Source organism: Panthera tigris, chromosome B4 (assembly GCF_018350195.1).
Source record: "Panthera tigris isolate Pti1 chromosome B4, P.tigris_Pti1_mat1.1, whole genome shotgun sequence".
Taxonomy (NCBI): Eukaryota; Metazoa; Chordata; class Mammalia; order Carnivora; family Felidae; genus Panthera; species Panthera tigris.
Window position 1 is genome coordinate 123,925,215 of NC_056666.1, and position 15,938 is coordinate 123,941,152.

Below are 15,938 nucleotides of genomic sequence, written 5' to 3' on the forward strand. Positions count from 1 at the left end.
TAGAAGAGTAGGCTGATACTCAGTTCATGAAGTATGAAGCGCTTTGCACATACCTTGCTGAGGAGTTTAATCTCCACCTTGCAGTTACAGGGAGCCACGGAAACATCTGAAGACAGGGAGGGAAGGGAGGTTTGGAAGTGATTCATTTAGCTGTAGGGTAGAGGAGGGACTGAAGGGGGGCAGACCCCTCCCTACACGCAGGAAGATGGATCAGGAAAGAGCTGAGCACTCACTCCCACAGCACCAATAGGCAAATGTTTTTGCAATAAAGACCCAGAGACAAGGACTACAAACAGATTCTGAGATGGCCAGGCTTGCTGAAGTGATCTTAGCCCTGGAACCAAATAGAGACTAAACAGAGAAGGGTTCCAATGGGATTTTGGAGAACACCAAGACTTAAGGGTAGGCAGCAACAGGGTGCCAGGAAAGGAGAAAGACCTAGAAGGACGGTCAGAGAACTAGGAGGGGACCAGAGGGGACCAGAGGGGGCCTTGTCACAGGAACCAAAGAAAGACTGCTTTAAGAGGGGTGTTGTTAAAGAATCAGGTGCTACCCAGGGCCTGAGGGTGGAGAGGGTATGATTAAGGCATTAAGCAGCCCCCACTGTAAGGTGAAGAGGGAGGCCAGACCCAGGTGGCTTGAAGAGTGAGTATCAAGCATCAAGTGACACAGGGAACAAAGCAAGTACAAACTGCTCCTTTAAGAAAGTCAGGATCAGAGGGCCAGGCTCCTATTTAACCCAAATAAGTCCCAGAGTAACGTGCCATCTCAAGTACTGTTATTATAAGACTTCAAAGATGATGAATACCCAGGGGCGCCTGGGTGGCTCAGCCGGTTAAGTGTCTGACTCTTGATTTCAGCTCAGGTCAGGATCTCTCAGTCATGGGATGGAGCCCCACACTGGGCTCTGTACTGAGCCGAGCGCGGTACTTGCTTGAGATCCACCCCCCAAACCCCCGCATGCTCTCTCACTCTCTCTCTCTCACAAATAAAAATAAAAAAATAAATAAATAAAAATAAATAAATAAATAAATAAATAAGATGATTAACACCCAGAGGCCTTCGTGCCAGGAACTGATATTAACTTCACAGGTAAACTCTATTAACCCTCACAACAACTTGATGAGGCAGCCATTATTACGGCCTCTGTCAACTGATAAGGAAATTCAGGCAAATAAGGGACCTGCCCAACATCACACAGCAAGTGGCCAACACTGGAGCTCAGATCTGCTGAGTCCAAGGCCAAACACTTAACCCCTGTACCTAAGTGAATGACTCTCACCCAGAATCATCTTTGACCCCAATCAGAAAGCCTTCAAAGCCATCATGAGGGAAAGCTGTAGGCCCTCCATGCAAATCGAGTGCAGGATTCCAGGTCTCCAAAGCTGTTTTCAGAGACCACTCAGGCTCTCTGCTCCCTTACACCTTAAGCTACATATTTTTTCTCAGTCCCTGTCATATCCACGTCAACTTGACTTTTTCAGGGCTACACACTGACTAAAAACAATTATGCATAAAGACCAATCCAACAAGGAATTGGCTCCCACTTCTAACTTACAGGGGGCCCCCCCTTTGCATGGGGGACACACTTCCAGACCCCCGGTGGATGCCTGAAATTGTGGCTAGCAATGAACTCTACATATGCCATGCTTTTTCCTACACGTACGTACTTACGATAAAGCTTTAATATATAAATTAGGCACAGTGAGAAATTAACAATACCTAATAGCAAAATGGAGAAATTACAATACAGCTGACCCTTGAAAAACATGGGTTTGAACTATGCAGGTCAACTTACATGAATTTTTTTCAATACATACAGAGCTGTAAATGTATTTTCTCCTCGTGATTTTCTTAACATCTTCTTTTCTCTAGATTATTTTATTGTAAGCATACAATATCCGATACATACAACATACAAAATGTGTGTCAGTTGACTATGTTATTGAAAGGCTTCTGGTCAACAGAAGGCTATTAGTAGTTAAATCTGGGAGGAGTCAAAAGTTACATGAGGATTTTCAACGGTGTGGGGGTCAGCGCCCCAGCCCCTGCATTGTTTAAGGGTCAACTGTATACTGTAATAAAAGCTACGTGAACGTGGTCTCTCTCTCTCTCTCTCAAAATACCTCGTGCTGTACTCGCCCTCCTTGTGGCGGTGTGAGATGATAAGATGCCTACGAGGGGAGATGAAGTGAGGCGAACGAGGTAGCACTAGGCTACCAGTGACCTTGTGGTGAAGTGGAGGAGGAGGGCTTGCTTCCAGACTGCCGATGACCGCAGGGAAACTGTTCAGAAAGCGAGCCCGCAGCTGAAGGGGGACCACCGTGCTACAAAGCGGTTCGGCTGTTCTAGAGTGGGGGTTATTCTACGATGACAGGAACAACCTCTGAACGCTCCTACTTCCGTAGCCTCTGCCGCCACTTCCGGAGACCGGTACGTCCAAAGAGTCCAGTGCAGTGGTTCAGAGTGAGAGTGCGGGTTTTGGAGTCAAAGACCCGAGTGCAAATTCCAGTTGTGCCCCTGTGACATTAGGCAAGCCACATAAACTGATCTGCAAACACATGCTAGAGTAGCTCCTTTCTTGTGAAAGCTAAATGAGACTCTACAAAGGAAATGCTTAGCCTGGTGTGTGGTATGTTTATGTGCCCAACAAATGGAGACTACTATTTATTTCTATTACTAAAATACGCAGCTCTGACCCTACCTGCCTTCCAAATCCATCCCCATCCCTATTACAAGCTCACACTCCTGGAAGTCCACTCCTCTCATTTTGTTTCCCAGTAGGTACATTAGGTTGCTTAACTTGATATCTCTATACTCTGGACCCGTGAACAACGGAGGGGTTAGAGGGACCGACCCTACACCATGCAGCCCAAAATCTTTTAATTCCCCCAAAACTTAATAGCCTACTATTTTGTTTTGTATTTTTGTGGGGGGAGGCAAAGAGAGAGGGAGGGAGAATCCCAAGCAGGGTCCGTATAGTCAGTGCAGAGTCCAACTCGGGGCTCGATCTCACGAACCGTGGGATCCTGACCTGAGCTGAAATCAAGAGTCAAACAACGACTGAGCCACCCTGGCACCCCAAAGACTTAAAAATTTTTAACTTCTCCAAGAAAGAGACAAAATTATGGCAGATCTACTTGATTGTATATGTTATTCTGTATACCAAATGTATTAAATGCAAAATTTGAGATTGACCGAGTACGTGTACATGAGCATGTATTCAGACATTATGGAGATTTTCAATGTAGTTAGCCAACAGTTTGCAGGACAGCACATGTTTTTAAGTAACCCATCTCTGCTGTGTTAGTGCTGCTCCCTTCACTCAAATGACTCACAATGAGGTCCTTAGTTCTCACAATGTGCAAAGGCACATCTGACAGTTAAGAGACCAGATGTGACTTCAGGGACTGGCGTAAACTGCTGAGAACAGCTCAGAGACCACGGCTTCATTCTACCGCTTAAGTCAAAATTCAACATTTCCCCCAAAGCAGCTACAATCAGCAAAACTGTTCCCATAACTTTCCTCTAGTTTTTCTCACTCTTCCTCTTTCTAAAACTGAGGTCCAAGGGCATTCCTCCTAGCAGAATACAGAAATTTACCAACTGGTCTGATTCAAAGTATCTCTCATAAACATTTATCTTTTATCAGCTGCATAAATCTGGTTTTTTTAAATATAATAAAAAAACATCTTACTAAGTGCCTGTGTTGTTAAAAAGATTATAAAACCCTATTAATTTAATCCGCCATGTCTAGGTATAAAATATGTAAGGAATAATGTTAAATAAACAAAACACAACTCGGGGAAAAAGTAAGTTAAATGAAAACAGATAGGTCATTACTATACACACACACATCATCCACATGTGTATACACACACACACACACACACACACACACACACACAAACTGATCAAAGGGTCAGAAAAGTTCTTTTCTTTTAATTAAAAAGAAACAAAACAAAACACCTAAGAGTTCAAATAGACCTGGAAACCAACTGACGCTGACCCAAACGATCTGGATGCTGACGGCCGCTGCTAGGCTCTGTCGCTGAGTTTGGCACCACTGACCGGCCGTTCCCGCGAGCCTCTGCTGCAGGAAATGCCGAGGCAGGAGGAACGGTTTCTGGCCAGTAGAGGACCCGTGTGCTGATCATGTGGTGTGAATGAAAAGCCAGTGTACAGACTCTTGGAATGTACGACCCACTTAATTTTGGCAAAATGTAGTTTTCTGGCTCAAAAGAAAAAACACGTAAAGAAAGCATTTGGACATCTCCAAGTAAATGACTCTGACAGACGTGGAAAGGCAGAACAGATACTCTTGAAGTGACAGAGACACAGTCCCTAAGTCTTCGGGATCCTGAACCTTTACAAGAGGTAAATCATTTAATGACGATATTCAAATTACTGAACAGCAAGTTCAGGTGTTAAGTCCAGTTAAAAAAAAATCCTATTTTTGGGGGTGCCTGGGTGGCTCATTCGGTTAAGCGTCCGACTTTAGCTCAGGTCATGATCTCGCAGTTCACAAGTTCGAGCCCCGCATCGGGCTCTGTGCTGACAGCTCAGAGCCTGGAGCCTGCTTTGGATTCTGTGTCTCCCTCTCTCTGCTCCTCCCTCGCTCATGCTCACTCTCTCTCTCTCTCTCAGAAATAAACTTAAAAAAAAAAAAATCCTATTTTCTTAAATTTTGACTATGTAGAGAAAAACATAAAAACATACAATATAAATAAGTAGGGTTTAAAAAAATCAAAATAATATGTCCCCAGTTTCTGAATGTCTCAGCCAAATAAGTAAAATCACACAAAAGCACATGATTTGTTTGGGTTTTATAATTAATTCCAATTAAGTTGCACTTGTATAATACAGTCTAGTTTGCAACTCTGTATCTCCAGCCTGAACTCTAGATCTGAACTTTCAACAAGCTCTTTCTCCACTTTGGACATCCCCAATCAGCCTTTCAAGAAAGAATTATGACCAGCATCCCTGTCATTCCTGACACACACACACACACACACACACACACACACACACACACACACACACACACACACACACCCCTTCCATCTCTTCCTCTGTGCTCCCAACCATCCACCCTGTTGTTCAAGTCAAAGACCTGGACATCATTCCTGACTCATCCTTTACACATCTGACCCCTTCACATCCAATCAATCACCAACCCGCCTCCTAAACACCTCTGAATTTCATCCACTTCTTTCCACCTCTACTGCCACTTTCTAGTTCAGGCCACCCCATGCTCAGTGGCTGAGAGTTTGGGCTCTGGCTTCAGGCGGACTTGCTCTGCCACGTATGAACAGGGTGCACTTGGTCATGGTCCTGGTCGTTGGAATCCTTCAGTCTCCTGAACTATAAAACGAGGACAATGACAACAGTGCCCATCTCACAGAGTTGCTGGGGAATTTAAACGAAATATCCATGTAAAAGTCCTGAAATGTTCAGTCAATGTCAACGACCACCATCATCCTCTTTTTGGGTGCTGAGCACAATTCCTCAGGGTTAGGTGACCTCCTTTCCTAGTGGTGCAAACACTCTTAGGTAATTGTTTTCTCTGTCTCCACCCCAAATGTAAGCAACTTGATGGCAAGCACTAATAAAACAATGACAATAACAAATCATCATATATGAATGTTAAGAGCTAATAATAATAATAACTGACTATACACTATTATTAATGTATACATATTATATACTGAATGTGGCATTTCTTTAGAGGTCATTAGTGAGAAAAAGAAACATTAACACACACAGATTTAAGTCGGCAAGGAATCAATACTCAAAAGCATCGGCTGCCATATTTTGATGTGTGACACTCAACATTTTAAGCAATTCGCAAGTCTTCCCTGAGAAAGTAACATACATGGACACTTCTTGATCTTGAAAAGATTCACTTTTGCTACTCAGCAATTTATTTTGCGTTGTTTTGCAAGTCAGAGAGATCTGTTCCCCAAAACAAAGAAGCCGCCCAACAGTTTCACAAGTGTGACTCAAGTCTTTTCAGAGGAAGCACTTGAAAAGAGCCTCTCTAGCCGCCTGCACTGACATCTAAGACTCCCATTTAGGAGAAAGACAAAGAGCATGTCTCAGAATACTGACCTCCCGCATTCACAAGTAGGAAGAGGAGAGTCAAATGTTTCCCTGTGGGGCTGAATTAAAAAAAAAAAAAACCAAAACAAAAAACAAAACTAAAAGCAGTGACATGGTCCTTCTCTACTGGTTTTACTAGTCACAGGAAAATTACCCTCTTTCTTAAGCAATGAAAACAGATCGTCCTCGGCTTTTGAAAGTGAACGGAAGCAATTCTGATTTTATTTCCAAATTTTAAATGGTGTTCTTCTGACTCAATTTCCTCAACCTCCTGAGAGAAGTTCAAGATGAGGGCAGAGGGCTCCTACTCCCCCCGCCCAGGTGAGGGCGCAGCTGTGGATACCTGGGCTCCGTAGACGCGCTGCATTGCCTGGAGCAGCTGGTTGGTATAATCCGTGAGGGTGGCAGCATCTTCTTCAAAAACACTCAGTAAAGAGCGAGTCTACAAGAAAAGAAGAAATGAAGTCGACTTGATTTCTAAGTAGAAAAGTTACAGAGGAGGTAGAAAACACACACCTCTGAAATGTGGACAGAGAAGCGGCCTATTCTCTGGCTTCATTCTTTTACTGATGATAGTAGGAAGAGTTGATTTCTGGAGCTTTCATTTAGAACTGCTTTTCTAGGGGCGCTTGGGTGGGGTTCAGTTGGTTAAGCCTGTGACTTCAGCTCAGGTCATCATCTCGAGGTCCGCAGGCTCAAGCCCCTGGGCTGACAGCTCAGAGCCTGGAGCCTGCTTCAGGTTCTGTGTCCCCTCTCTCTCTCTCTGCTCTTCCCCCTCTCATGCTCTCTCAAAAATAAATAAATGTTTAAAAAAAAAAAGGCATTAGAACTGCTTTTCTAATCCTTCAGACTGCAACGCAGGGACAAACAACAGAATTCGAGTGTCGAGGCCAGAGAAGGAAAGCCAATTTTTAAAGAGTTAAGACTCCAGCACTATTACTGTTTCAACTTAGCCCCTACCCAAGCATCAGGAGAGTCCATGCAATTAAATTTAAAAAATTAAAAAAAAAAAAAAAGAGGTAAAAAGGCAGCCTCTCCTTTCCAGCCCATAAACTGAACACGACGTCAGGCCTGCGTGTTTACCTGGGGTGTGGACGCCCAGCAGTATACCACCCCAACAGCCAGCCATCTGTCTGGTTTTCTGCAGTCTTGGACATCTTGCAGGAGTGTGTCATTCTTTCCTCTTCAGACACTATGGTCAATTTTCATGTCTTTTGTCGTCTCTTATTCAACCAATTTAAAACTCATAGCCAGGACATTTCCAGATCTACCCTGGGTCCACCAGCAGATCTGGGCACAACACCGAGACAGCAACTTAACGAGAACGTGAACTCAGTTCCCTTTACGAAGACTAAACCACTCAGTGCCCTGGAGCAGCTGAACAATGTCACCAGATGAAAGGTACTTCCTACCGTTCTTATGCACAGAGCCCGACACATGGCGAACTCTGAAGAAGTATTTACATATCGATGGCATCTAAAGAAATATCAAGGTGTCACATAAGTGACTATATCTACTCAGGGGACTTTACTTACTGTGTCCAGCGCAGTGGGAATTTAAACTATTATGCCAGGGATAATGGAATCTCTGAGAATAACCCATGAGGCACAGAACGAACAGTGAGTTACAGAAATGCTTTTAATAAGATGGTATCAAAGCACGTTACAAAGAATACCCTCTTAAGGCTCATCATTTCCCTGCAAAATGAATTTCAATTCCTTCTTTTTCTCAGCTCAGGTAAGAGAGCAATAACCGGCCTCCAAGCGCCCTCAATTATCTGGGCGTTTGGGTGGTTCAGTCTGCCCTTGATCTTGTTCCACAAACTCTGGTACGCTTCACAGTAACACACACTTGTCCTGGCTTTGCCTGAGGCCTTTAAGGCTAAAAATACCTGCTCTGAGACCAGTATACTCTCTTTACTATCAGTCCTTTTTAACAGAGGGACCAGAGGCAACGAATAAGGAAGATGTTGGATAGGTTTTTAAAAAGCTCTCAATGACAGCAAAATATCAGAGTTCCTACAGTGTGTAATTCGCGTGCTAAAGCAGAGTCCATCAAACTTTTTAAAATGAAAAACGACGGTGCGCAACACATTTTACCAATGTTCGTCATTAGTACACATACGCGCTGATTTCTATTCTATTCCATTTGTAAACAAAAATCATGATTGTGACTCACTGGATCTCATAATTGACTCATGGATGTCAACCAGTAGGTGAAAAACACTGGGTTAGAACTCTTCATTCTGTCTTCTTAAAATATACTTTTTTTTCAGGGGCGCCTGGGTGGCTCAGTCAGTTAAACATCCAACTCTTGGTTTCAGCTCAGGTCATGATCTCAAGGTTGGTGAGTTCAAGCCCCACATCAGGCTCCACGCTGACAGCACAGAGCCTGCTTGAGATTCTCTCTTTCTCTCTCTCTCTCTCCCCCTCCCCTGCTCATGCTCTCGCTCTCAAAATAAATAAATAAAACTTAAAATTAAATAAATATAATTTTTATTTTGGAAAATAAAAAAAGACTGCATTCATTCATTGATGCATGCGTCTCTGCCTTCATCTAATATCTGACAAAACATTGTGCTGGGAACTGGGATTCAAAGGTGATCAGAATCGACTCTATGTTCTCCAGGAGCTTATAGCCTGCTGCACCTCTCAAAGGACCTGGGAGCACCTTGGGGGACCATGTCAGTGCTGAGTCCAAATTCAAGCTCTGACACTAATTTGCAGGGTTACTGAGATCATGAATATACATAAAGTGCCTACTACTGTGTGACCTAGAGTTACAGCAGATGACGCTGATTATGACGATAATGAGCGCTGATTACTTACTAAAGATAATACAGGCTTTACACGTAGGATTTCATTTTGTCAACTGAGAGGAGAGTTTGCTGAAGATACCGAGAGCAGCTACAGACGAAGCCTCTGGGAGACTCGGAAAGGGAAGGAGCACGGGTCTGTGTATGATTTCACTTTAACACCACCGCAATGGTTATCTATAAATGTTATCTAAGAGTGAAGGACCTTGTCATCTTTTTGTAGTCATGGTGTCAATGCTGTAGGAACTCACCCATGTCTATTATGATCCTGGTATCTTTCTTCGCTGTACCTACCATGTCTAGGATATTGAGAAGAATGATACAACTGGATTGAGGATATTTAATTTTTTAAAATACTATAAATATCCATTTAGTCAAGTCCTACTCCTTGTTTTCAAAACTCTTAGAAATAAAATTGAGTGGAAAATGATAGGTAAGATGAAAAGAGAAGGCTTGTGTTAATGTCCTCCACAAAGAGAACAGGAAAAAAAACGAAAACTCCTTTACTCTGTACCTCCTAGGTGTGAGACACTGTGGTGGGCATTAAATATTTGTTATTTCACTGAATCCTTCCAACAACTTTAGGAGACAGATACCATGGATACGTAACCCCTTTCACAGACGATAAAACTAAGGCTCATCAAGGTTAAGAAACTTGCTCAACCTCCCGTGGTGGGGAAGCAGCAGGGCTGGGATGTAAATCCAGGTTTGTCTGGACCGATGGCCATGCTTCCTCCACCGCAGGAGGCTGTACCTGTCACCCAGCAGGCTGAGCTTTACCAGTGGGCATGCTCTGTGGTCCACAGCCCAAGTCCTTCCTGCCTGGAGCTGGCTTCCCTTTGGTCATCCTACTGCCACGCTCTCACCTATAATAACTGCTAAATACTTGTATCAGAAGAGTTTTGTTTTGTTTCCTTACACTCTGGACATGTTTACCATGACCCCCATTAGCACTGGCAAGAAAAATCCAGTCTTTCTAATTTAACTAGGTCATGGTCACAGCTGAAAAATACACCCAGCTATCTTAGGCACTGTTTTGATATCCACATTATCAGCTCCATATCTGCTTAAATTTATATTTGGAACAACAGGAATGTTCTTAGTCATAAGGAATGAGACCAAGCACCAGGCACAGGTACATCAGACATCAAAGACTCTACTTAAAAGTCTGAAAGACGATGGTGCATGTCACTTATAAAGATAACAGCAATCATTTATGGCGTGACTATGACAAGCAGGCATAAATAACTTTAGCACGTTATTTATTCTTCATAAGAAGCCCATTAAGTAATTACTTTTATTCTAATTTTACACATCTCAAAACACAAGCTCAGAGAGGTTGAGTAACCTGCATAACGTAACAGAGGCAGAATCAGGATTTCAATCCCATCCTTTCTCTACTATGCACTCTTAAGAGTATGTCCAGCCAGAAAAACCAAACCAGACACTCCAAGGATACAGCCTCAGCTCCACATCACCCCTCCATCTTAAAGAAACTGGCTGTTCCCTAATAAAAGAGTCCCAGACATGGTTTACTCTCCAGAGTAGTATCTGATTATATAACGGCACAGCCTTAATAACTCTGATTGTAAAATACATGCATCGTTCTTCACAAAGAAGACATAACCACAGGCTGTTCTGAGGCATCCTGCTTGAGGAAAGAAAAGCCTGGCTTGGTCAAGGACGGCCGTTCCCAGTTGGGCCACTCAGTGCATAAGCTCAGAACTAAGTCTTTTTCTCTGGGCTTCAGTTATGCCAAGGGCAAAGGAAACAAACAAACAAAAATCAAGAAAACAGCGAGCAATAGTGCCTTTGTCTGCACCTTATCTCAAAAGCTCACTATCACGCAAAAGACAGTAAGCCCCTGGGGGCTGCAGCTGCCCGCATCAGTCCTTATCTGTCTCCCGGAACAGACTGTGCACCAGTGGTGGGCAGGCATTCTCACCATGTCACTATATTCCCGGCATCTAGCAGAGCCTGGCAAGGAGCAGAGGCTCGTAATCGGCCATGGAGACAAGTATGTTAGTCCCTAAAACACTGTGCATCTCACATATCAGATGTAACTAGAAATAACGTGTGTGTGCACAGACGGGGTCTTACAATACACCCCGCAGAACTAAAAAGGAGGAAATGAATAGATGTGTCTAAGGGAGGTCAACTGCTATTCAGCTCTTCTTGGGTCACTGAGTTCAAATACAAAAGCTTTTGTGTTCACTAATCAATCCTGCGCAGGCTGCTGTGGCAACCCTCATAACTACTCTTCAGAAAACTAGAACAAACAAATGATAGATGGTTTCTCAGGACCTTTTCCTTTCAGCGGAAAAACATTTTAGGTCACCGATGACAGAAAATCCAGGTGCCAGGTAGCTGGGTCAACTTGAACAATATACTCAGACTCCCTGGTTCCAATCCTGGCTCGGCCGCTGCAGTGTGTATAATCTGGGGCACGTTATTTAACTTCTCTGCTCCTTGGTACTTTTAATAGGAAGCCTACTACTTCAAAAGACTGTCGGGAACATGAAGTGAATTAATACAGGTGAAGGATTTAGAATGGTGCCTGGCACACAAAATGCATGCGTGATATAGGGATTTGTTACTGTTTTTACTCTGCACACATAAAACGAAGGACTCTGATTAGCTTCTCTCCAGTTCCAAATCTATGAGTCTCCTTGGAAGAAAGGCCGCTTTAGGCACATGCCCCCTGTAAGACTGCTAAATAAATATATTCTGATGAGTATCAAAGGCCTTCTTGAAAGTTAGCTTCCACTGAACAACCTCGTGAAGAACCCCAGCAGGGTTACACCCAACTCCCAAAGGCAGTAGCAACTTCCCCACGTGAAGAGGAACATCACATAGGAAGGGCAATGCCACACAACCTCCTCTTTCACATAACAAGCTCAAAGTTATAAACCATGCACTATGATAGAATTTTAAGCTTTGAAAGCCCCTTAGAGGTCATCTGCTCCAGGTCCCTCATTCTGCAGACGAGAAAACGGACTCAGTCACAGGGTGGAGATGGCTGACATGCCCCAGTCACACGACGAGTCAGTGGGAGAGCAAGAATCAGGACCCAGGTTTCCTGACTTGCTTGCCTCACTGCTGAGCAAACCCTGTAAATGACTCAGAAATTGTGCCTGTTCACTTATGCGAGAGGCAAAAATGCAGCATGTGACTTACCAGCAACATGGAGAGTCAGTTAGTACAACCTCTCTGACCTGGCTCAGCCCATCACCATGATCAGTTAGGAAAGCAAGAGATCTTTGCACTGTTTCTCCAACTACAAAGCAAATGGAAATCCTAAATTCTACCTTATTATCTTCACATCTCACACTATGTGTGAGGATGCACAAAATGACTTCTCCAAAGAGCTTTGGTCCCATTAAAATGCCACCAGTCTGAAGCCTTCAAAGAGCCCTTTGAACAGTCAATCAGACCAGCGGATGCCAATTAAAAAAAAAAAAAAGTCACAGCTTGATCAAGTTTCTCACTTGCCTACCTAAAGATCAAAAAAAAAAAGCTGGGGGGGAGGGCAGAAGAAAACTAAGCAAGTAGCCCTTTTACTACTTATTCTGAACTGGCAAGATGCAGAGTGGGTGTAGCTAAGTCCATCAAAAGGTCATTGAACCAGGAGTTCAATCCGCTAAGAAAAAGGAAAGGAACCGAAAAGAGAAGGAAAACAGGTTAATATCATAAGAATTTTTCAAGAGTTGAGACACCTGGGCATAAAGAGACTTCTTTAAACAACTCAGAACCAGGAGAGCGGATATGAAGCTGGGGAAATGCTAATGGGGAACAAAAGTTCCCTGAAGAGAAGCCCATTGGATTATAAACTAATGTCATTCTGCACTCCTCTGCCATATTTACGCAGCCCCTTTCATCTGCAGAACTGAAAGGACTTAACTTCCATCTCGAGCGTGCTAATGAAGTTCCCCCGTGCCACAAATAGGGCAGGTGCTGTCATTTTCTCTTGACAAATGGGAAAACTGCCGAAGGGTACCGCTGAGAAAGAGATCTAGGCTCTCTGCCTCCCATCTTGGCCCTAAATCTACCAGGACCTATCCCATCAGTGGTAGTAGCGGGGATAATAATAACTAAGATTGACTACTTCTTTTCTACCAGACGTTACCCGCTAACAACCTGACAGGCCTTCCCTTACTTAATTCTGACAACTCTACCAGGCGGATACAATTATTACCCCTGGGTTACAGATGACAAAACTGCAGCACAAAAAGGTTAAATTATCTGCCCGAGGCGCTCAGCGAAGCGGGGGAGCCGGAGTTTAGGCCGGGCAGCGTCAGTTTCAGCTGACTTTGGGAAGGGGTCGCGCCACAAAGACTCCGGCCATGGGGTGCCCTCCCGGGTTCTCCAGCCCCGCCTGAGGGGTGCCCCCTCCCGGCCGGCCGGCCCACCCCGCGTGCTCCAGGCCTTCAGCCCGGGGCTTGAGGGGCCTCCCCGGCCTCCGGCCCCCGGGCGAGGTGACCGGAGCGGCGGGAGGTACCTGGGGGCTGTCCTGCAACGCCTCCTCCAGCAGGAGCTTGTCCACCGCGGGCATGGTGGCGCGGAGCCGGACCGGAGGGCGCAGGGCGGGAGGCGCGGCCGCCGAGGGTGCTCGGGACTGAAGCGACGAGGCTGACGCTCCGTGCCCGCCGCGGCCCCGCGCGCGCCCACGCCTGGCCACAGGACTCCACCCCCGCAGCCTCCCGCCCACCCGCCGGCCCTCCTCCCAGCCCAACCCTCGGCGGGGCTGAATCAACAGGAAGTGTGGCGAGCGCATGGGTGAGCCACCGGAAGTGTGGCTGCCCCGCTTCCGCCGCACCGCACCTCACGGGAAGCCGCAGAGCCTCGCGCGGGTCCGGCTGCTCAGTGCTGGCCGCGGGTGTTAAGGTCTGCGGTTAGGGAGCCGGATGCTTAACGCTGGTCCGTGTCGTTAGCGCCCCAAACCACACCTCGAGAGCGGAACGATAGGGTTTTATCTACTTGTGGTTGCCCAGAAGACTTTTGAATCGAAGGAGATAGGAGCGAACAGATTTTTGCCGCGGCGACTCTCGCCGCTTTTTTACTGGAGGGAAAAAGCCTACGCTTGCCACGCCACTTTTTTCTAGATAAATCCCGTTGGCCCCGTAGCAGCTCTGAGCGCAGAGTCACCTAATTCTTGAGAAGAAAATGGATAACGGAATCATCTGTGTTTTTCAGAAGTAGCCATTTGTCATTTTGGAAAATTTCATAATCTAGTTTTTAGACTTGGAAGGAATAGGTAATATAGTTCGATTCTCATCTGGAGGTAAGAAAGCTGGCCCCAGAGAATGAGTGATTTGGTCAGGGTCCAACAACGAAAGGTATTGGAAGAAGAGACCGAAGCAGTGGGGAGTACTTGCAAACGGAACTTGATGTCTTCTTATCCCAAAGGCAAGGGTTTCAGAAGTTCTTTCTTTAAGAATCAGTGGGGTTTGTCTAATAGAACGCATTACCAGAAACAACAGGCAGGATATGATAAAATTATACAAATGCTATAGAAACACCTAGGTATATTAAGGCACAACCTGAGTTGCAAACACCTGTGAAATTCTGGTGGCGTGCTGCCTGGTCCCTCGGAGATTTTAAGGCCGTTATTCCTAGTTGGCTCTGGCCAGCACCAACTTTTCCTGAGCCGTTGTACAGCTTCCATGGGGGAAATCATCCAGCGTCCATTTCCCCACCGTATTCTTTCTCCTTAGGTATCATGTTCAAACCATGTCCCTTCCTTTCCTTATATATTCTGTTAAGTACCATTCAGTTAATTTCACCTCCTGCGCTCTCCCAGCCCTCTCCTGACTGAAATCCTCTCCCAAAGGCCAGATTTAAGTTCTTCTTTCCTCCTCCCTGGCCCCAAAGATCACTCCCTACTCTGAACAGCCCCCTCCTTCATTGACACCCAAGGCGTCTTACCAGGTGGTGCTTTTTCTTTCCGTGTAGAGCTCACTCCCTGTGTAAATAGAAAACCTCTCAAGAGCATAGTACATCTTTTTTTTTTTAATCTGAATACTGATACATGTGATAAATACTTGTTTGCTGTATATGACATGTTCACCTCTTACAACTCTTTTCCAATTACTTTTTTTTAAACGTTTATTTATTTTTGAGACAGCATGAATGGGGGAGGGTCAGAGAGAGGGAGACACAGAATCTGAAACAGGCTCCAGGCTCTGAGCTGTCAGCACAGAACCCAACGCGGGGCTCGAACTCACAGACCGCGAGGTCATGACCTGAGCCGAAGTCCCCCGCTTAACCGACTGAGCCACCCAGGCGCCCCCCCAATTACTTAAGAGAAATTTCCCCCAGCCTTCCATCTTGCGTTGTTTCTACCCTTCTAGCCAATTGAAAACAAAACAGTTATCAATTGCCTACCAGGCAAACAATAATGATCCTGCTGATAAGAATAGTATAAGATTGTACCAAGAGAAAGAAATGCATACATTTTAATTTTTTAATGTTTGTTTATTTTTGAGAGACAGAGACATAGCGTGAGTGGGGGAGGGGCAGACAGAGAGGGAGACACAGAATCTGAAGGCGGCTCCAGGCTCTAAGCTGTCAGCACAGAGCCTAATGAGGGGTTTGAACCCACAAGCTGTGAGATCATGACCTGAGCCGAAGTTGGAAGCTTAACTGACTGAGCCACCCAGGTGCCCCAGAAATGCATATATTTTAATATGAAAATAGATGTTAAAAAAGTCACAATGCCCTCCATGATCCTTGAAAGGGCTCAGAAATCCCTTTGGGAATCACTACGCTATTTTTCATGTGCCATCTCCTCTCTCTCCTAATTAAAGGCACTTTTCCTCAAACACCTGTATTCAAAAATGTTGAAGCATTCTTACACAATGCCATTACTTTCTTACATTTTATTGCTACATTATGGGTGAACAGCCTTAGTGGGATTTCTTGACTCTTAAGTATCATTTATAACATTGTTTCTATGGGAGAATGCATCCCAAATTCAAACCAACTGAGTTACAGAACAAACTCTGGGAATACAACACATTTG

At 44.9% G+C, this 15,938-nt stretch overlaps 1 protein-coding gene across 2 annotated transcripts in view; it reads right to left on the reverse strand.

The window, feature by feature from the left end:
* APPL2 (adaptor protein, phosphotyrosine interacting with PH domain and leucine zipper 2) overlaps positions 1-13,626 on the reverse strand; it is a 53,857-nt gene extending 40,231 nt beyond the window's left edge. For both annotated transcript variants that reach the window (XM_042993077.1, XM_042993076.1), the window contains exons 1-2: positions 13,416-13,626; positions 6,446-6,544 (exon numbers count right to left, since the gene is read on the reverse strand). In XM_042993077.1, coding sequence (XP_042849011.1) covers positions 6,446-6,544; positions 13,416-13,469 — 153 coding nt within the window. In that variant the 5' untranslated portion in view covers positions 13,470-13,626. The remainder of the gene's footprint in view (positions 1-6,445; positions 6,545-13,415) is intronic.
* Between the last annotated feature and the right edge of the window lie 2,312 nt (positions 13,627-15,938).